This window comes from Centroberyx affinis, unplaced genomic scaffold, assembly GCF_046629955.1.
Source record: "Centroberyx affinis isolate AG114_WGS23_722 - 3 ecotype Tasmania unplaced genomic scaffold, CSIRO-AGI_Caff_v1 ptg000565l_1, whole genome shotgun sequence".
Lineage (NCBI taxonomy): Eukaryota > Metazoa > Chordata > Actinopteri > Beryciformes > Berycidae > Centroberyx > Centroberyx affinis.
In genome coordinates this window covers 42-20,709 of record NW_027279208.1, presented here as the reverse complement: position 1 = coordinate 20,709, position 20,668 = coordinate 42, and the positions used below count along the sequence as shown (strand labels likewise).

Genomic DNA, 20,668 nt, shown 5'->3' with positions numbered 1-20,668 from the left:
CCTCTGTGAGAGTTCTGGGTTAATGCTTAAAATTAAGGTTTACAATTAAGATTTTTCTTTTTTCTTTTTTTTTTTTTTAGCTTCACACCAGACTGTAAAATCAGTTTGCGGGTCACAAGAGGAAATCCTTTTGAGAATGAGTCTACAGAGAAAAGTTTGAGACCTATGGATCTACATCGTTTGAGAACTAACTTATAAAAACAAACCTTTTTTCAAGGTGAAGTTCCCTATCCAGAATCATTGCAGCTAAACAAGTCAAAGAGCAGAATTTGAACCTGTGTATGAAGATTAACTTGCAATAATACTCCAGACCAGTAGGTGGCGCCAGAGAGCGAGAGGAATGAAATAGGAAGTAAACAGTAAACAGTCTGCGTCAATACAAGATGGCGACTTCTTAATTTTTTTGTTAATGTAACTATTTTTTTTTTTTTTACAATTTCGACAGCTATATCACGTTAACAGTTGAACATTGGACAGCAGTGGTTTTACGTAAAAAATGAAGATTCAGATTTTAAGGGAGTTTATAAATGAACGGCTAACCGCAGCTGCAGAAGAAATCTTCGGGATTGTGGAAAAAACAATAGCAGAATATGAGGAATCTTTCCGTTCAAAGCTGAATGAGCACAAGTCTATCGTCCTCAAGCCAAGGACAGGAAAAGAAACAGGTATGTGGGTGGTATTTATTGGTATTTTTGGTATAATATCAACTTTCTTTTAACTGTAACGGGAACTTCGTAGAGAACAGGTGACCAAACGGCACGAGCCTTAGCACAAACGATAAAGAAACGTTACCAATCTACCTCCGACACAAAAAGTAACATTTTGACTTGAGTGTTATTTCAAGAGTAGACAGGACTTATTTAATGTATTACAACGGTTTGTTTACGCTCATACTGCCAGTAACAAGTCCACAAGAGAAAGAGAAAGTTGGAAAAAGGCGCCTTGATCAAAACAGAGCCTCAGATTTGCACTTGAATTACAAGGGATGATTTATCAGGTGTGAATTCATTTGTGACTTTTATTGCCATATAGGCGCATGGTCTCTTTAGTGGACAAATGACAGGTTCTTATCATTTTCATTGTTGTAGAAATGTCCCTTGTACAGCTGCGGAGAACACACGTCAGCAAGCGACTGGCTGCAGCTGCTGAGGAGATATTTGGGTTTGTAGAGGAAACAGTGGCAGAGTACCAGGAGGAAACTGACCGGGCTAAAGAGAAAGAGACTGAACACAGAAACAAACTGCTGGAACAGGAGGAACCATTAAAGAGGGCGGGTATGTGAATCATTCCTCCCAATGGTACTGTTGGCCCAAACCCATGAACTGATGTAGATGCAGTACCTCTGTGGCAGGAATGGGTTTAAATATTATTTATTTGTTTGTGTTTGTTCTGTGTTTGTCTGTTCTGAAGACATCATACTCTGATCTAATTTAATTTTACAAAGAGGAAATCATGCTAGAAAGTTGACATTTTTTAATTCAAATAAACATAAACCTCCAGAACTGAATACTATCCATTCATTTTATCAGTGAAGTATGTTGGCTTACTAGCTTGCAAGGTTTTGGGTCCACCACTTGTCCTTCACAGTACACTTTTTCTTTTTGCATGGTTGAACAAAAGTACTGGAGAGTGCTTCACCTCAAGTGAGTTTTCAGCACTGTCATACAACACTGTCAGCAACAGTGTGAGCTGAAACTAGCACTTCTAGTCTCTCTTTGCTGCATTAGTTTTTCCCCCAATAGTGCTTTTCCACCCGTTTTTTCCTGTTTTTATTTATTGATTGGTTTATTATTTTTTGTGGACCTGATCACACCTCTGTTTTCCCCCTCTCCCTCTCCGCAGACCCCCAGCAGCTCAGTAAGTGTGTCTGTGAACGAAGGCTTCCCCCTGCAGAGGACAGGAGCCAGGTGGACCCGCTGCAGCTTAAAGAGGAGCAGGAGGAAGTCCACATCAACCAAAACAACATCATGAAGGTCACGGTCCCTCCGACGTCGGTGGAGTTTGTCCACAATCGAGACAAAGCTCATTCCTCACGTCTTTGCCGAACCCAAGGTGGACAAAACAGAGAGGCAGACCTTCAAACAGGCGGCTCAAGTGAACGGAGGGAAAGTGAACTGAATGGAGAGAGCTGCGGTGTATCAGAAGCAGCTAGTGACTGCCAGGACAACAATTCAGACTGTTCTGAACTGGAGAATGAAAACAGGAATGGGGGTTGGAGGGAGGGTGGAGAACACGTTTTAAGTCTAACAACACAAATATTGAAAAAGCAAATATTTGGTATCAGCTCTAAGTGTAAGAAATCTACAGAGCCATCCCATCCCAAATTTGTTCACTTAAGTCGCAGTGTTTCTTATTGTTGCAAACTGTGTGGAAAGTCATTTTCCTATAAGGGTTTTTTGATCAATCATACACAAAAACATGAAGCAGATGCCACTATTTGTGGTGTATGTGGTAAATGTTTGGAGCCTGACATGAACCTGATGTCTCACCTTCAAACCCATGCACAGGAAACAGAGGTCTGCCATATTTGTGGAAAGCAGTTCGGTACAATTAATGCTCTGGAGAAGCACATAGGCGCTCACACCGGAGACATGCCATATAAGTGCCTGGTGTGTGAGAAAGGATTCGACCATAGCGGGCATCTGAAAACTCACACGAGGACCCACACCGGGGAGAAACCGTTCGTCTGCAACATGTGCGGCAAAGCCTACACTCAGAACGGCAACCTGATGGCGCACATGAGAGCGCACACGGGAGAAAAACCCTACGCCTGCAGCTTCTGCGACAAGGCGTTCCACCGCAACGGACTCCTGCAAACCCACATGAGGATTCACACGGGAGACAGGCCGTACGTCTGCGCCGTCTGCGGCAAAGGATTCAGCGACAACAGGAACTTGAAGAGGCACAGCATGGCCCACACAGGAGAGCAGCCGTACAGCTGCGGCCTGTGTGGGAAAGGATTCAAGCAGAATCAGCACCTGAAGTATCACATGGCAAACCACACAGGAGAGAAGCCCTTTAAATGTGAGGTTTGCACTAAAGGCTTCGTCCTCGAGAACGACCTGCGGCGTCACGTTAAGACTCATTCAGAGAAGAGACACGAGATGAAAAGTGGAGACGTGGAACAGGATTCAGCTGGTCTGGAATCCTGAGAAATCATAAAATACTGGTTTCTGCAAACATCTATATATATGTATATTTTATTTGATTGATCTTGCCTTACACAGTGTAACCCCAAGCTGAAACCACTCAAAGTAATTGAATTTCATAATAAACCCACATTATTAAGCTGGAAAATGTACACAGTGTTACAGTAATTCGATGTGAATATCTTATGATGTTAATCATACCTAATACAGTAAAGGCCTCACTTCAATAATACAGCAAAAAATGTTATTTTCTGCATTAGGAATTGTGCGAATTGTTTATTTATTGTATAGAATGAATGTGTACCTCCATCCATTTCAAAATTTCAGTCTCATGAGTTGCAGGAGTCATAAATGCTGTATTTCTTTAACATATTTAGATCCACCCATGCTGTAAGATCTGCTCTACCCCATCTATATGCCTCTGTTAGTTCCATGTGGATCACAAGTACCCTGACTCACAGCCTTAATGTTAAGCCTATATAGTTAAAAGTGAGAGAGGAAGAGATTTGATACGACAACTTGAAATTGTCTTGCTAATTAGAGGTAACCTGCTTTTGAAAACACAAATATCTGACTGGATGCTAAAGATACTTAGAACAACTCTCTGTGCCTTATTCTGACTGGAACTTGACTAATATTTGGAATTACGCTGCCTGTGCATATTTTGGATAAACTATTCACCCAGTTATTTAAGTTGCTGGAGGTAAAATGTAGTCCAAATGAAAAGAAAACTTCAGCACACTAAGAACAATGCCGTTTTCATATTATTTATTATCAGTTAAATGGCATTGATCTCAGTGTGGGGAAGTTGTTTCTTTTCGTCTTACAAATAAAAGCTTAAAAGATTGAAATTGCTGAATTCTTTGACATACACAAAATTGCATACACACAATGGTGATAGCAACAAATGGAGTACTTGCCAGAAAAGATTAAAGGACACAAAAAAGTGATAAATGATATAACAATCCGATATTGTCCTAAAAACCAAACTATTTCTGTGTGCAACCATGTTCCTTGCCCTGTGACAATATACACTCACTGACCACTTTATTAGGAACACCTTACTAATACTGGGTAGGTATCAGCTTTGGAGCTCAATGTCAACCGGCTACCAAAGTGATATCCGCCTCCAGGTTGGACGTGTTGTGCGCTCTGAGATGCTTTTCTGCTCACCACAGTTGTAAAGAGGTTATCTGAGTTACTGAAGCCTTTCTGTCAGCTCCAACCAGTCTGGTCGTTCTCCTCTGACCTCTCTCATCAACAAGGCGTTTCCGTCCGCAGAACTGCCGCTCACTGGATGTTTTTTGTTTTTCGCACCATTCTGTGTAAACTCTAGAGACTGTTGTGCGTGAAAATCCCAGGAGATCAGCAGTTTCAGAAATACTCAAAGCAGCCCGCCTGGCACCAACAGCCATGCCACGGTCAAAGTCACTGAGATAAAAATTTTTCCCCATTCTGATGTTTGATGTGAACATGAACTGAAGCTGCTGACCTGTATCTGCATGATCTTATGCATTGCACTGCTGCCACATGAATGTCTGATTGGATAATTGCATGAGTAAGCAGGTGTACAGGTGTTCCTAATAAAGTGCTCAGTGAGTGTAGCTATCACATATTTACTTTCTAACCTTTCTAAAGTATGCTTTATCTCTGCAACTTACATTTTCACTCGCAGACGCAGCCTGGGCTTGGGCAGAGGTTGAAGCATTGGCACTTGAATCCGAAATGTAAAGAAATAAGCAAAGTTAGATAAGGCACACAAAGGCTACAGTGTATTGAGAAGAATTACTGACTTAACTTCAAAGGCTTTTACCTTTGATTTGCCAAAGAGGTTTTCAAGGCCACAGACTATTAAACTTAAAGCATTTCTTTTCCTCTCAGGTTTGGTGGATTGTGCACTTGGGAATGGGTCAGTATCATGCATTTGAACATGCTTTGAATACCAAGGGCTGGGCTCACTTTCTCACTCTTGATAGGGCGTGTCTGTCAAGTGGTTGCTTGTCAGTTATACACCAGTAGAAAAGAGTTCAGTGATTCTACAAATTAAAAAACAAAAAACACAATGTTACTCATATAGAACTAAGACAATATGGTTGCAGCATATGCAACAAAGCATTTAGTTAAAAAGGACAAATGGAGCCCAAACAGCCAATAAACCATAAAGTTGATGTGTGTGTGGGAAAGCCTTCAGTTTAAACTTAACACTGACCTGACAAATGAGCTCACACGCACAAGAGAAACCGTACAGTTGCAGTGTCCATTACAAAGTGCTCAGTGAGATGAGATGTGAGACAGTGACAACCCACACAGAATAGAAAACAGTTGCAATGTAAGGCTTTCAAGTATAAGAGGACCATGAATATTCACAAGGACACATACAGGATACAGCTCTATCAGTGTGTCTGTGAACACTGAATATACCTGAGTGGACATTTGAAAAACAAATATTAAATGTTTTTTAAAAGCAAGCACAGCAGCAGTCACACTTGATTGTAGTGACACGAGGTCTTGGCTGCACATTGTAGTCTACATAGCTTCATTAGTGTCAGTAATAATATTTAAAGTTAATTGTTAGCATAGAACCATTATTTTTCAGTCATTTACAACCACTGTATCAATGATCACCATTTTTATTCAAATCCTGGGAATAAAAGGTTTTGCAAATATATATATATTTTTTTTTTTTCCAGTGACAGAGCTGAGTAGAGAGAGTTCACTGCTCACAACACTCGTCACACTCATATATCTTTTTTGTTATAAGTTCAAGTTCAAGTACAAGCTTGAGGCAAGGACTTTGTGACAAGAAGAAATGTGTATCTGGATGGCATTCGGCATTAAAGAGCGCTCAACCTGCTCCTTGGTTCACTCTATCTGTAGCTGCATCAGCTCATCATACAGAGGATGGGAGGCATTGCCAAAGATGGAGTTCAGTCTGGACCTTTTTATAAATACTAATTAGCACATTATTAATTAATGTATCCAAATGTATTTACATTTATGTTTCATTTAATATAGATGCCTTCTTAAATATATACTTTATTCTCAGTTTGGTACTGTGTTGTGAAAAACAATCCATCTTGGGTTTTATTTTGAAACGTTTTTACCGGAAATCATGTTTTCTAATTGTGTCTTGCTTGACACTGACAGGTACATAACTAGCTAGCTAGATAGCTGGCGGAACACAGCCGATAGAAACAGCGTTAACTACCTTGTAAAATATACGAATTAGTTTTCTCTTAAAATGTCTAAAACAAAGATATTGAGGACGCATATCATGAAGCGACTAGCTGCGGCTGCCGAGGAGATTTTCGAGATTGTAGAAAGAAAGACGATGTTAGCAGAGTGCGAAGAGGGAACTTCTCTTTCAGAAACTGACAACACAGAGCAGAATATAAACAACCCAGACACACAGAGCCACACTGTAGGTGAGTGAATGGGGAAATAAAAGTTCTTCTGAAGCACTTGTTCTCACTGTGACAGAGGAAAAGTACACTGTCATGTCAGCCGAGCCAGTTAATGTCAACTAGACTGCTGTGATTGGAGCCCGAACGGCCACTAGATGTCGCTGCGGTTCATTTATATTTACTTCCATCATTATGTGCCAGGTACAGATTCGCTGTCTCTTGAAAAGAATGTGACATTATAAGGAAGGCCATTCCATCAGTGTTAAAATCTGATTATTTTTAATCACAGGGTACCAACCTGATATCTTTGAATTTGCAGAAATTATTTGAATTAGTATAATTGGAGAAACAACAATATGTTCATAAGGGACAGGAGGTTCACCCCAGCTGCTGTCCAATGGGTGTCGACTTATGATACAAAGTTAAAGAAGTATCTTGAGAGGTCATACATAAGTGCTGCAATAAATTCATTGCAAAATTGATCTTGGATGTTGACCCTTGTATGTAGTTTCTGTGATCTGGAAGAAGAAACTATCAACATCCTTTTTGTGAATCTATTTTCAAGATCAGATTTTGGAATGATATGAATGTCTCCCTTGGGGGGAAAACTGAATGCACAAATTAAGCAACTTCGATACTTTGTTTAATTTTTCTTATGTAGACTCGGATTATCAATATATTATGAACCTTTTTATACTGGGGAGAAATGTTTTGTAAAACAGAATTCATGGGCCAAAAAAAACCCTTCAGATTCAGATTGTTCCAGTTGACGTCCAGCAATATGCAGACAAAATGTAAAAAGTCTGTCTTCATTTACTGTCTTATTATAACTTAACATTCAGTTTATAATTTAATGTGTATGTACCTCTGGTTGTGCTTTTTTCTTCCCATTGTGCTACTTGTAATGTCATGTGTATGGAGGATGTTAATAAACACAGAAGATTTAACCTCCTTGTGTACATACAAAACAGATATGTGACACTGACAGGTTTGATTTTGTTGTTAAAAAGACACAGGATGGTAAATCCTTACTCAAACATATCGAGTTGTTTGTGTTTTTCCTAGAAATGTGTGAGATCCAGCTGCAGAGAGCGGCTGTGGACAGACGGCTGGCTGCGGCTGCGGAGGAGATACTGCTGGCTGTAGAGAAAATGCTGGCGGAGTACGAGGAGGAAGTTAACCGCTCAAAGCAGGAGATCGACCGCCAACACAAGCTGCTGAATATCTTTCTGAAACCGGAGATCAAGTTACACAGAGCAGGTGTGTAAGTCAAATGATTACAGCTGGATATTTAAAGAAGCAGGATTTCTCCAGTTAAAGAAATAACCGAAAAAGAATCACATTGTAATTCTTGTTTTGTCAGAATAAACAGGGATATTGTTCCTCAATGTTTTGTACCCAAACTAACGATCCACCCACAGTTGGTCGCTTTTTTCATGACCAGTTGTTTAGAGTTATCCGGTTATCCCTGCATTCCTAAATATGCAAATCTACATAAATATATGTGCTGAAATTTGTCTATTTAGACCAGCAGTTTGCAACAGTAGATAACTGAATTTTCTCTTTCTCCTTCTCTCCAGACACTCTGCAGTGTACAGTCTCTGTCAGGGAAGAGGTGGTTGTTCCCGGGCCAGAGTGGAGGAACCTCAGTTTGGGCCAGGGGGACACAGATCCCCCCCAGATCAGAGAAGACATCTGGGCCAAATCAACCGGGCACGGTCAGCCCCTTTCATCCGGCTGTTCTTCATCCGAGAGTGAAGGCAGAGACAGTGGTGAGGGCAAGAATGACAGTAGCGATAGTGACAGAGATTGGAGGGAAAGAGGCCCTCGGCTTTTGAAATCAGAAAAGAAACAGAAAAAATCTGTTGCACAAAGATCAAAACAACACTCTAAAACCAAGAAATCTTCTAAAATGAACTCGTGTCGCCGCGTTCATTCTGCTCCCCACTGCTGCAAAGTGTGTGGAAAGTCTTTCTGCTACATTGCCACTCTAATGAACCATGCGCAAAAGCACAGTACAGGCACAGACACGTGCGGCGTGTGTGGTGAATGTTTTGAATCGGAGGAAAGTTTAAGGCTTCACTTGGAGATCTACGCCCGAAAAAACACCTGCAGCGTTTGCGGAAAGCATTTCGACAGATACAGGTTATTGGAAATTCACATGAGGTCCCACACAAATGCAAAACCGTTCATTTGCACTCTCTGCGGCAAAAGATTTCCCCGCAGCGACACTCTGAAGTCTCACATGAGACTTCACACAGGGAAACCGTATCGTTGCAGCGTGTGCAGTAAAACATTCGCCCAGAACTCCAACCTGAAAGTGCACATGAGGATCCACTCGGGAGAAAAGCCGCACGTCTGTACCGTCTGCCACAAAGGATTCTGTCACAAAGGCAATTTGGTCAGTCACATGAGAGTTCACACGAGGGAGCGGCCGTTCATCTGCAGCGTCTGCGGCAAGGGGTTCGGTCAGACGTCGTCTCTGAACGTGCACATGATGATCCACACGGGGCAGACGACGCACGGCTGCGACGTCTGCGGCAAGAAGTTCTATAAGAGCGGAGCGCTGAAAGTCCACATGAGGACGCACACGGGGGAGAAGCCGTACGTGTGCGCCGTGTGCGGCGTGCGCTTCAGCGAGCGCGGGTCGATGCTGCGACACGCGAGCACGCACACGGGGGAGAAACCGCACTGCTGCAGCGTCTGCGGCAAGGGGTTCTCCCGAAAACACCACCAAAAGCAACACATGCTGACTCACACCAGGGACAAATAATACTTCCATTCACATTTGCTCAAAGAGAAAAAGGGTCTATGTCATACTGACATGAATAAGCGAATTACTTAATTACCATATTAATGAACCAAGGTGTATAATTGGTTGGCTAAGGTGACTCCACCAACTGAAATACAACTAAAGTAAACAAAACAATGATGTATCCTGTGAACAATTTCTTCATTTGAACTGATGTCTTTAGTGATTCAGAAGTAATGATTCACCTCAATGACCTGTGTTTGACCTAGTGGGTGAGATGTGAATAGTGTCAGGTCAATTAAGCAATTAAACAGAGTGTCAAATACAGAAGATAGTTGAATTTAGAAGCACGAAACAAGTAGCAATAAATTAAGCGCTGAGTGTTCAGCTTACTCAGATTGAAAGTAATTTCTTAGCCATTAAGCAGCCAGTTGAATTTCAGTTGATTTGATTCAGTTTCAAATAGAATATTCAATTCTAGTTATTGCTGTCAAAGGGTGTCTTTGAAATGTCCGGCATCACAGACGTCATCACACTTTTTGATACTGAACATTGGCTTGGTTTAATAAATAATGCCAAAGTAAAGTTTGTGTGTCTTATTTGTCACAAGGTTAGATGTATGTACTGTTAAGACTTGGTGAGGTAATTTATGTCTTAATATTCAAATAAGCCTCCAGTTCCTATACAGCTCTGGAAAATGAATGTCTAGGTTTTAAAAAAGTTTGTGAATTGGTCAAAAAGCATGTAGTTTATATGCTAATTACTGTCATTTTGCATATTGATTTCTTGTTGTAATGAATACTTTGAGACAAAATATTAAGATCTCGTAAAAGTATGTAATTTTGAAATGGAAAATGTGTAGGAACGCTGCAGTGCAATTGGAATGATGGAAAGCTGAGTATCTACACTATCAAAGCCTGTTACTCCATTTCTCTCTACAGTGTTCTTTGCAAAATGTATGCACAATCCAGACTGTGATGGAATATGCAGTATAGCCATGGTATAATGGCAAACGTGGAGGAATCCTTTGTAAACCTGTTTCGACTCTAAAACATAGAAGAGGAGACGGGGTATACTTTCTTTTTCACCACATTATAGGCCTAAAACATACTGTAACAACAACCCTATAAAACATACAAAGAAAGTGATAGGCAAGACATTATCAGCTACAGGCTACTTGCCAAAATTTTTGCTTGTTCTCAGACTCATTAAATTTGAATTTAGTTGAGAATGTCGTCTCTGTGTTGTGAAAACCATGTATCTCCAGAATGTCAACTTTTCAGGTACTGAGAAAAACAGCCTTTTTTTTAACTTGACCACCATGAAATTTTGAGTTTGTCCAATGGGTTTTGAAAGGGTTTCATAAGAGTTAGGGTTAGCTAACCGCCCATAACAACTAGCTTAACAGGCTGCTCATGGTGCGAGTCTCGGGACAAAAAATGACAAGTGTAAGTGAGTGGGCCTCTATTCCAGGACAGATGCCCAGCCACCCAAGCAGACTTTACTGTGTTCATTTATCAGTGGAGCCAATCCAGTGCTAAACTACTTGGTAATATGACATCCATCCTCCATTCTGAGACAGAAAAGCATTAATCTGTGCTTTGTTCCCTTATCCACATATGCTGCTACTATGATACTATGAATTTCATATCAAAGACTTATGCCAGCCCAAAAATTGTGGGCTAACTTTATTCCACAAATATCAGGCGGGGTAAATTGTGGTGGATTTACCCTCCACAACAGCGAGAGAACACAAAAGTATCTCTTTATCTTTTTCTCCTCCATTATTTTTCTCCCACTACTTTTTTTTTCTTCTGTGTATTTTTTTCCTCCTCCATGTCCCCTTAGGGGCTCCGTAAAATCTGAATACAGAAGTGTTGTTCTCATCCTGGCCAGGCAACGACAGCTTGAAATGCTTCCAGTCTGCATTCTCCAAAAAAAAAAAATGTTAGTAGTGAACGAGTAGCGGACATCCATATTTCCTGCATTTTATTCATGATTTTAAACAATATAGCACCATTTCATGTAATGTTAGAAACAAAAAGACAATTAACGTTTGTAAGTTGTCAATTGAATATAATATGTTGAATTATAAACTGTGGCAAGTTTTTCTTGTTTTTCATATTTCTCGTGACAGTGTTGCAGTCCATCTTTGTATGTGAATAATTGTACAATAAAAAGGGGAAAAAGACCAAAAGAACATTGGCTTAACAAATACATGAGATTATTTTACACATATTATGTAAAGTCCTCTCCATCAGGGGATCTCTTAAAAGGTTTTGCTGCGTGTACACATTTGGGTCCAGTTATTAGGCTAAGGTCATTTTTAAACATGATATGAGATACATAACAATACTTGGTACCATCAAACGAAACTCCATTAAATGCCATTCGAGATTTATTACTTACAGAAAATTCCACCCTAAAACAATTTAAAAATATTAAAAAACTGTTATTGGCGATACACCTTGCATTTCTGGGCCCATTTTGTTGTTAGGTCTAGTTTTCTTATTCCTGTGGATGATTGGCCAAATGCAGACGATGTGATGTCAGGTTGAGATATTTACAGCACAGCTACAATCGTGTTTAAGAGGAGAAACATTTCCAACTATCTAAAGCAAACGTCAGGTTTTGAAGCGAGGGCTTCTTTCTAGACTCACCACTTTGTACAAATGTTCTACAATCATGCAGGGAGAAATCCATTGTAGAAGAGACACCAATTTCTACACTGACAGTAGCCTCAGTAGTCCATAATGTACTGCTGCCAAAAGACATGTTATGTTTTGATTGACACCTACATGTAAAAAACAGAGTCAAGTTATCTTGATATTGGATATCTGGTTGATATTCATTTTTCCAGCTTCAATAACTAAAGACATTCTGCAAACTAACTGAAGTAGAAGTAGAAGAGGCAGGTTGAGGGAAAGTGGGCACAACAAAAAGGTAAATTACAACACTTCATCACAAAATAACTTCTGGAATATAGTGAACATTGCAGATTGATGACATTAGTGTGAGTGTCCGAGGGTGGAATTTCCCTTTTAAGTGTCTCAACTTACTGTGCTAAAGATCATGTATAAAAATGAAAGTGAAAAAGCTTTTCACCATCGCAAGAAAAACCATAACAGCGCCATTAGCAAGATGATCTACTGGACACAGAATAATCACACATAAATGAATAAATGAAAGCAATTAAATAACACAGACGCTTTCTTTATTAAAAAATTAAAAAGGCAACAGAAAGCAGAAGAGTCTCAGAGTGTGGCAGGTCTCTCTACAGATAGATACCATGAAGAGCCTTAGTTTCAGTTCCCTTATCCCTGAACATTTAGTGACTTTTTGTTGAATTTGAACTGAGTTGGCTCTCATTGCAATATTTTACTGAATTGATCTTTTACACGGCCAGACATTCCACAGTAACTGTTTTACATTTGAATCAAATTTCAGATGTTTCAGGTTCTTTCCCAAGTTTCTGGCTAAATATATATTGTTTTTTTCTTATTTTTCTCATTTTCAAACATAAACATTTGCTTCATTTGATTAAATACACTGTGCACAATGAACAACAGACATGAGTTGTGGAAAATGATTTTCTTAAGTGCTGTAAACTGTGATAAAGTTTGATAGTGCACAGCCATAGAGGAGGGTTGGGGTTAGAACTGTCTGATGCCTGACTGAATTTGCCTCCCATTGAGATGAATTCAAAACCACAAGGCAGCAATAAGGCTTTGACAAGGCATCTCATATGAATATGCAAATCATTTAATTTAAGTGGAATTCTACAGAATTTTTTTATTAAAAGATGCCATTAAAAGTACCATACAGTACTGTGACACAATTCTAAATGAACTTTTTCCTAAAGTGTGCCAATAATTCTAGAGGGCATAACATATGAAGAGCTTGTTTAAGCTGCATTTGTCTGGTCCAGTGAGTTCTGGCAAATTGAACCTTTTAATATTCATGCATGTGTTTTTAACATGGCAAGCCAATGGCATCATCACTATTTATGTTTCATAAATATGCTTTTTGAAAACTTGATGCGAAGCCATGTGGACATAAACAGTAAAGATGCATGTCAAACTAGTGTTGGTTTACTTCTTGACTAGACTGGCCTTTCACCTCTTAAAACTTTACATATATCATTTTACAAGCAGCACCTGATCTCACAATTAGAGACATGTCAGCTGTGTGGATTCGTCCTTGTGAATCTGAACATGTCTTTTTAGATCCTCTTTCCGCAAGAATCCCTTGCCACAGACGCTGCAGCAATGCGCTCGTTCCCCTTCATGAACACCCATGTGTTTGGTCAGGGAGCCGCTTGCAGTGAAGCATTTGCCGCAAATGTTGCACAGATACGGTTTCTCTCCTGTGTGCGACCTCATGTGAATCTTCAATGCTCCGCTCTTATAGAACTTTTTATCACAGATACTGCAGCTGTGTGTTGACTCTCCTGTATGGATCATCATGTGGGTTTTCAGAGTTCCCCTCTGCCTAAACCCTTTGCCACAGACGCTGCAGAGGAACGGTTTCTCCCCTGTGTGAATTCTCATATGAGCCATCATGTATTCTTTAAAGCTAAAGCCCTGACCACAGACACTGCAAACATATGGTTTCTCCCCTGTGTGCACTCTCATATGTCCCATTAGATTTCCATTTTGAGCGAACGCTTTGCCACAGACAGTGCAAACGTATGGTTTCTCTCCAGTGTGTGTTCTCATGTGCATCTCCAGTTGTCTATGGCCATCAAAGTGTTTGCCACAAACTTCGCAATCATTTGTTCTAATGTAAGTTTGCAAGTGAAGCCTCAAGCTCTCTTCAGATTCAAAATGTTGCCCACATACACCACAAAGATCTGTATCCTTCTCGTCTTCTTGTACATGCTTCAAAAAAGAGGCTCTATAGCAAAAAGACTTACTGCACACTTTACAGGAATATTTCAAAAGGGATAAATCACTGCACTCCTTGTTCTGAGGTCTCAGTTTGTTCGATACTCCAACTTTCTTTTTCGACTTTCTTAACTGAGGTCCTTCTTTGGTCTGATCTTTATCGCTGTCACCATCGTCGCTCTCAGTTCCTTCACTTTCCTTCCAGTCCTCATCACTGTCACCCGCTTCACTGTCAGCTTCAGTACAGTCTGCCTCTGATTGTTTCTCATCTATTGTTTGATCCTTACAGCTGTTTTCCTCATTGTGGGTTTGTAAGTGCAGCTTTAAGCTCTCATCAGAGTCCAGGTGTTTCCCACAAACACCACAGAGATCTGTATTCTGCTCATGCTTCAGCACGTGTTTCAGAAAAGAGCGTTTATACCGGAAAAACTTTCCACATACTCTGCAGCAACTGTTTCGTGGACTTTGGCTTGTGTTTGTTGTGCCAATTTCCTTTTTATGCTTTTGCATATTCTTCACGAAAAGACCTTTGCGGAAAGACCTTCCACACATTTCACAACAATCTGTACCCTGACTTTGTCTCAGTCTCTGAAATGCCTTTCTTTTCTTTGATTTTACTAATTGGCATTTCTCATTCAGCTCTTCGTCACTATCCTGGTCTTCACTCCCTGCTTCAGAACCTTTTGACGACAGGACCTCCTGGTCACTAAGGGGCTCTGACGCCCCACAGCGCTCTCCTCCAGGCTCTTTTTCCATCTTTTTAGTTGAGGTGCCCTTTTCTGCTCTTGGGGTTTGGTGAAGATGTGACGGTTGAGCTTGGATAAACTCAGATATGTCTGGGGTTTTCTGAGCCTGATTGGGGCTCCTCTTCTCACACTGCTGCTGCACAGGGGGAACCTCCTTTTCACAGGAAGACCCAGAGAGAGGCAGTCTGTCTGAAGGGAACAGCAAAGATAAAATTCAGCTTCAAAAAGAATGGGGACAGATAACAATAACAGCCAAGGACATGTGAATGTTTTCAAGTGTATGGGCTTGAAAAAAAGCCCCAGTATGCAATTAGCTAAATCACCAAGCAGCACTTTTGAAGTATTTTCATGCGAAGGTAGAGAATTCAACTTGTTTGTAGCCTTTCGAGAAGATAGCAGCCTGTCTAACATTTCATTATACATTAATATTATTCCTATGAAGGTGCCAGCATCTTATTTTAAAGGTGCGTTGTCATGTGTAGCACAAATTCACCGAACTGGACATGTCACAGTGTTATGGATGCCAAACTGTGTTCAGACATGTTTAAATGTTTAGTAGAAATGTTAGCCACAAAAATAACAATAGAATAAAAAAAAGCACCAACAAAACAAGATTAATCAACAACGGAGAGATTAATAATACCACATCGCTTTGTTTAGCATTGCCAACAAATGTAAAATTCCACATGATAATTTAAAAATAGCAAAATAATGACATAGCAAGGCCCTCAGTGAGTCCAATTTCTACTTCTACTATCGATTTTACTTCTTTGGCATACAAACAATCATTTATTACACAATGACAAATGAGTTGCCAACGGTGCCAGCAGGAAACAAACAAAATCAATGTCAACAGAAAGTGATTAATATTTCTTGCAAAACAAATCACAAACCATCTGTTATTCAATTGACAGACCTGCTCTGTGTAAATTTGTCTCAGTTTTCAATGTGACGTCCAGCAATTTGCGTTGGCGGTCGATCTCCTGGTGGGACCGGGAGACCTCGGCCTCATATTCACCCAGCATAATTTCTAGGATCCTAAATATCTCCTCAGCAACCACCGTTAGTCGCTTGTGAAAAATTGCCCTCTGCTGTTCAGGTGACATTTCTGGAGAAACACAAGTACAATACAAAATCATTACACAGTGTCTCATACAGTGACTTAAAGGATAAGGTCTGTGTTTTTTAATGCATTGCTTACCGTCAACAAATCGCGCTGGGGACTATTTTCGGTGCTACAGAACTACTTTCCTGAGATCGCAAAGTGTTTGCAGTCGGCTTATTAAGTTGTTTGAGGAAAAAGTCGGCTGGCCCGGTGCATCACGATGATGAAATATGCTGCCCAGAGCAACGGCATGGCTCTTCGACGTGTTTTTAATCGTTTTTTTAATACAATGGAGTTCTATGGCTGCTGGGACATGGCTGCATTGTGCACCGGCTACATGGACAAGATTTGCTGGCAAAAAAAATCATTGCTGATTTTCATAGGATCTGTTGACGGTAAGCAATGCATTAAAAAAACACCAGCCTTATCCTTTAAGTATTGGGAGAGTTGGCTGAAAGTAGTTCTATTGGTCATTGATTCCCAGCATTTGTATGATGTAGCCTATATTTGGCAAAAGTACAGGCTGTCAGTTGTTGATTACCGTCTTTATTTATATGTTAAAACATGTTAGACATATACCAATACACAGTGTGTAACCATCCCTTGTGCTATTTGGGTGAGCAGCTATGAGGAAACCTAGATTGCATGTTAGAGGAAACAGGGGTGGCTAAGAGCAGGTTTAGGGTTATCAAGAGGTAGGTGTGGGCGATATGATGATCTTATTACGTACGGCATACAAAAATAAAATAGCCACCAAAAAACTATTCCTAAAGGGTCCAAAAGCACTCAAATGCCCAAGTCATTTATGACTTCTGACCCCAGCAGAGGGAGGACTTGAAAATAGCAGGCACTGCTCACACTCATTTCAGACTCCATATGAGAAGAAAAGCAAATGCTGTCAAGAGGTAATGGATGCTGTAATGATTTACCTAGCAAAGGATGGTTCCTGAAAACTGAAGGTTTCAATAGATTGCTCAAAGTCACATATTTTTCTGAAACCGCTACTCCATGGCTGTACTTGGAATGGTGCGAGGAAATAGCATAGGCCAACTTGTGCAGTGTTTTCTCATATTTCAGAGCCCTATTTGAGTCTGACTATTCACTTACTTTGTGACGGAAGCTATAATGCTTACCTTTTGAAACTACAATTAATTAAAATAGGTCTGAAAACCTACTTGCACTATTATTTTTACCTAACTTGTTGGCATATACTTTCATGAAAGGCTGCAAATGAAGTAAAGCACTGTTATCATTTGGGTTGTACTTCTGGTGGGTGACTCACATAGGCACTCTTTACACCTGGCATTAAAATGTATCTCGTGTCTAGAGATTTATTTTTAGCTGGTTATCATTTATACCTGACATTTAGCTACATGCATCTTCAGTATACACAGTGAAATTAATTTTCGATTTCTCTTGGCAGACCGTGTACATCAGCTCCTCTTGTAAAATTCAATTTGAAAAACACTAGCGCTAACAATATCACTGGGTTGAGACAGAGGCTACCAACAGTCTCGACCATGGTCTAATTTGTTTACACACACAGTTAAGATGACAATGATGTATTGATATTTAAAAAATGCACGTAGCATCTTTGCCAGGTGTAAAGGGGATCAAACTGAACGCATCGTTCACGAGACGCACTCCACTATTGTGGCTAAAGGCTAGTAAGTTAACGTTAACTGTAGCCCAACGGCTAGCAAATACTGCAGTTTTACTCGGTAAGTCGATGTCTTTAAATGAATTTGGGGTATAAATCCTGCCGTTATTAGCGTGGATAACAAATGAATTACCGGGAAAACATAAAGATTTACAAACCTGACGTGTGCAGCATCTTCTTCTCTGCTAACGCTATCATCCTCTCGACAACACTGAATATCTCCTCCGCAGCTGCTGCCAGTCTCTCGGCGACAAACGCCCGCAGTACTTGCATTTTCGACATCGTTTCTCATTGCCCGATAAACGGCTTTCTTTAAGCTCTGTGCATTTTGTACAACAGCATCGGCAAATACACCTTTACAGGCACAACAAACGTAAACAACATCGCGACACCATTTTGCCAAGGGACAAGTTGAGCGAAAGTGGTTCCGGTGTTGTCGTCTTCTTCTTCTTCTTTTCAATTTTCGGCAGACTTTACGCCTTTTGGCACATTACTGCCACCTTCGGTTCTTTCTAGGCATTATAATTTGTGCTATCACATTTGCTATCACTCAGTCACTCTCTCTCTCTCTCTCTCTCTCTCCCACTCACTCACTCAGTCTCTCTCTCTCTCTCTCTCTCTCTCTCTCTCTCTCTCTCACACACACACACACACACACACACACTGGCTCGCATATTTTATAGCGAGTTCAGATAGCCTACATGCTTGCTTTTCTACAGGTCCCAGCAGTGTTTTAAGAGAAAAGACTGTTATTCCAGCATCTGGTTCACCACAATATAGTCACTCTCTCCCTTATTCTCTCTTATCCTCTTTTACTTCTCACTTTCACACAGGGCATGTTGCACTGTCTCTTTTCTCACACTCACAAAGTCCGCTGACCCTCTTTCCATCCCTTCTTAATCCACTGGTCAATAGTGGATTTAGATGTGAAGTTCTCTCTAAATTGTAAAATTGCAAGACTGGCTGATGTGAAACAAGATCACAACTGTATTTTGATAGTGATAGCGTAGTATATTTCCTTAAAGAAAAGAATGAAAGGTTAACCACAAAACAGTTGAAAGAGGGCAATGAAATCTGGGTCAAGCCTTGTTTTAGGCAAAAACTGGGTGACATGCTTAACGTCTGTCTTATGCAGTTTGTCCCGACGTGGAAACGAGGCTATTGACATTCAGGGTATTGGTGCCAACGTGCTGTGGAACTCACATGTCCCACTTCCATCTGTATGACGGTTTACTCTGGACTGTACACAAACACTGATGCAGGATCAGCAATTTACACAGACTGCGAACAAGGATAATGTCTTTATTCCTGGAGTATCCTGTAATGTTTTTACTACATGAATACACGCGCATGCACATGCTTGCCCAGACACACAACTGGAAAGGTGGATGATGGATGTTAGATATTGGTTAACTTTCAAATGATCCCAAATATTGATTTCAAATGAATAGTCAAATTATTTCCTATAACCTGTAAGCACATGTGTGCATACCCATAACTGTCTTATGTCACATCATCCTTGGAATACAAACAGGAATAACAGTAAAACCAACAGCCTGCCTTCATATAGATTTTCTTACATCCATCTTTCTGTATACAGCATTAAGCAACAATCTGTTCCTGTGTGATGAAAGCAAAAATGATGAGGGAAATCCTTGTGCGCTGTTGCCCATCAAAGTTGCCTAAAAAGTTGCCTTTAGTGTGCATTGATTTGGGAAGGCCATGTTTTCATCAGCAGCTTGTCAAGAACTGTTGAGGACCTGTTTTAATCTTCCCAGGACATTAAGTCTTGACCTTGACCTTCTGGAAAACCCTGTTGAAACGCACTACAGTGAAACACAACCTACCTGCTGCTGAAGGTTTTTCCATTACTCAGCCTTTCATCGGGGCTGTCGTGTACATAGACTGCAAAACACAGCCAGACAAATATTGAATGTCCAGCCTGGACTGACAGTTTTGCGCGCACAGAGTGACCGACAGACAGTTGTGTGACGTTTGGATCTATGTCATCAGTCTATGTTAGGCTAAAGGCCAGGGCTTTGCTGCTGAGTTAATCATTAGACGACTCTCACTCCGGTTTGCCCAAATGGTATCTTTATTTCATCAACGTGGGCTTACACAACAGTCACACATGGCCAGTGGTGGAAGAAGTACTGAGATCTTTTACTTAAGTAAAAGTAATACTCCAGTAGTACTCCATTACAAGTAAAAGTCCTGCATTCAAAATCTTACTTAAGTAAAAGTACATAAGTATTGGCAGCAAAATGTACTTAGAGTATCAACATACTCATTATGCAAACTTATATTTTTCATAAATTATTGAAATATTCATATTGATTTATTGACATATATGTACATGTAAGCAGCATTTTAAAGTTGTCAACGTGAAGCTAATCTTAACAATTTAGCTATACTTTTTGGTAGTCTAATCTATAACAATGCTATTTTATAGTTATTTTATAAAGATGATCAAATGTTTTAAATATAAAATATTGATCTGAAAAGTAACTAGTAACTATAACTGTGAAATAAATGTAATGGAGTAAAAAGTACAATATTTCCCTCTAAAATGTAGTGGAGTACAAAGTACAAAGTACAAAGTAGCATAAAATGGAAATACTCAAGAAAAGCACAAGTACCTCAAAATTGTACTTAAGTACAGTACTTGACTAAATGTACTTAGTTACTTTCCACCACTGCACATGGCACATGTTTTTTTGGAGGGGTGGTGTGTGTGTGTGTGTGTGTGTGTGTGTGTGGGTGTGTGTGTGTGTGTGTGTGTGTGTGTGTGTGTGTGTGTGTGTGCTTAAATTCTGTTTGAAGTGACAATGAAACTAATGTGACGTATTTCCTGGATATTGGGGCAGGCACACGCAGAGGGATCATTCAAAAGTGTAAACCAGTGGGATATCAGTTAGGGAGAGAAACACAGTTTTATTTCATTTTATTTGTTTTATTTGTTAAAA

The 20,668-nt window shown here is 40.1% G+C and overlaps 3 protein-coding genes across 5 annotated transcripts; 2 read left to right on the top strand and 1 right to left on the bottom strand.

Annotated features, from left to right (window-relative positions):
- Window positions 1-390: 390 nt before the first annotated feature.
- LOC139643160 (zinc finger protein 239-like) lies at window positions 391-4,596 on the top strand. Of its 2 annotated transcripts, none has more exons than XM_071518333.1 (3): window positions 391-665; window positions 1,089-1,274; window positions 1,843-4,596. In XM_071518333.1, the coding sequence occupies exons 1-3, from the start codon at window positions 497-499 to the stop codon at window positions 3,150-3,152; spliced, it is 1,665 nt and encodes a 554-aa protein (XP_071374434.1). In that variant the 5' UTR covers window positions 391-496; the 3' UTR covers window positions 3,153-4,596. The 2 variants fall into 2 exon arrangements, with proteins under 2 accessions (XP_071374434.1, XP_071374435.1); XM_071518334.1 differs by having other exon boundaries at window positions 474-665; window positions 1,106-1,274.
- Window positions 4,597-6,336: 1,740 nt separating this feature from the next.
- On the top strand, window positions 6,337-9,729 carry LOC139643162 (zinc finger protein OZF-like). Its single transcript, XM_071518337.1, has 3 exons — window positions 6,337-6,574; window positions 7,619-7,813; window positions 8,134-9,729. Exons 1-3 carry the CDS (start codon window positions 6,391-6,393, stop codon window positions 9,324-9,326), a joined length of 1,572 nt encoding a protein of 523 aa, XP_071374438.1. The 5' UTR covers window positions 6,337-6,390; the 3' UTR covers window positions 9,327-9,729.
- Window positions 9,730-12,451: 2,722 nt separating this feature from the next.
- On the bottom strand, window positions 12,452-18,000 carry LOC139643161 (zinc finger protein 260-like). 2 transcript variants are annotated; one of them, XM_071518336.1, is made up of 4 exons: window positions 17,861-18,000; window positions 15,854-16,045; window positions 14,326-15,126; window positions 12,452-14,226 (listed from the first exon to the last, which is right to left on the bottom strand). In XM_071518336.1, exons 1-4 carry the CDS (start codon window positions 17,982-17,984, stop codon window positions 13,475-13,477), a joined length of 1,869 nt encoding a protein of 622 aa, XP_071374437.1. In that variant the 5' UTR covers window positions 17,985-18,000; the 3' UTR covers window positions 12,452-13,474. The 2 variants fall into 2 exon arrangements, with proteins under 2 accessions (XP_071374437.1, XP_071374436.1); XM_071518335.1 differs by having other exon boundaries at window positions 12,452-15,126.
- Between the last annotated feature and the right edge of the window lie 2,668 nt (window positions 18,001-20,668).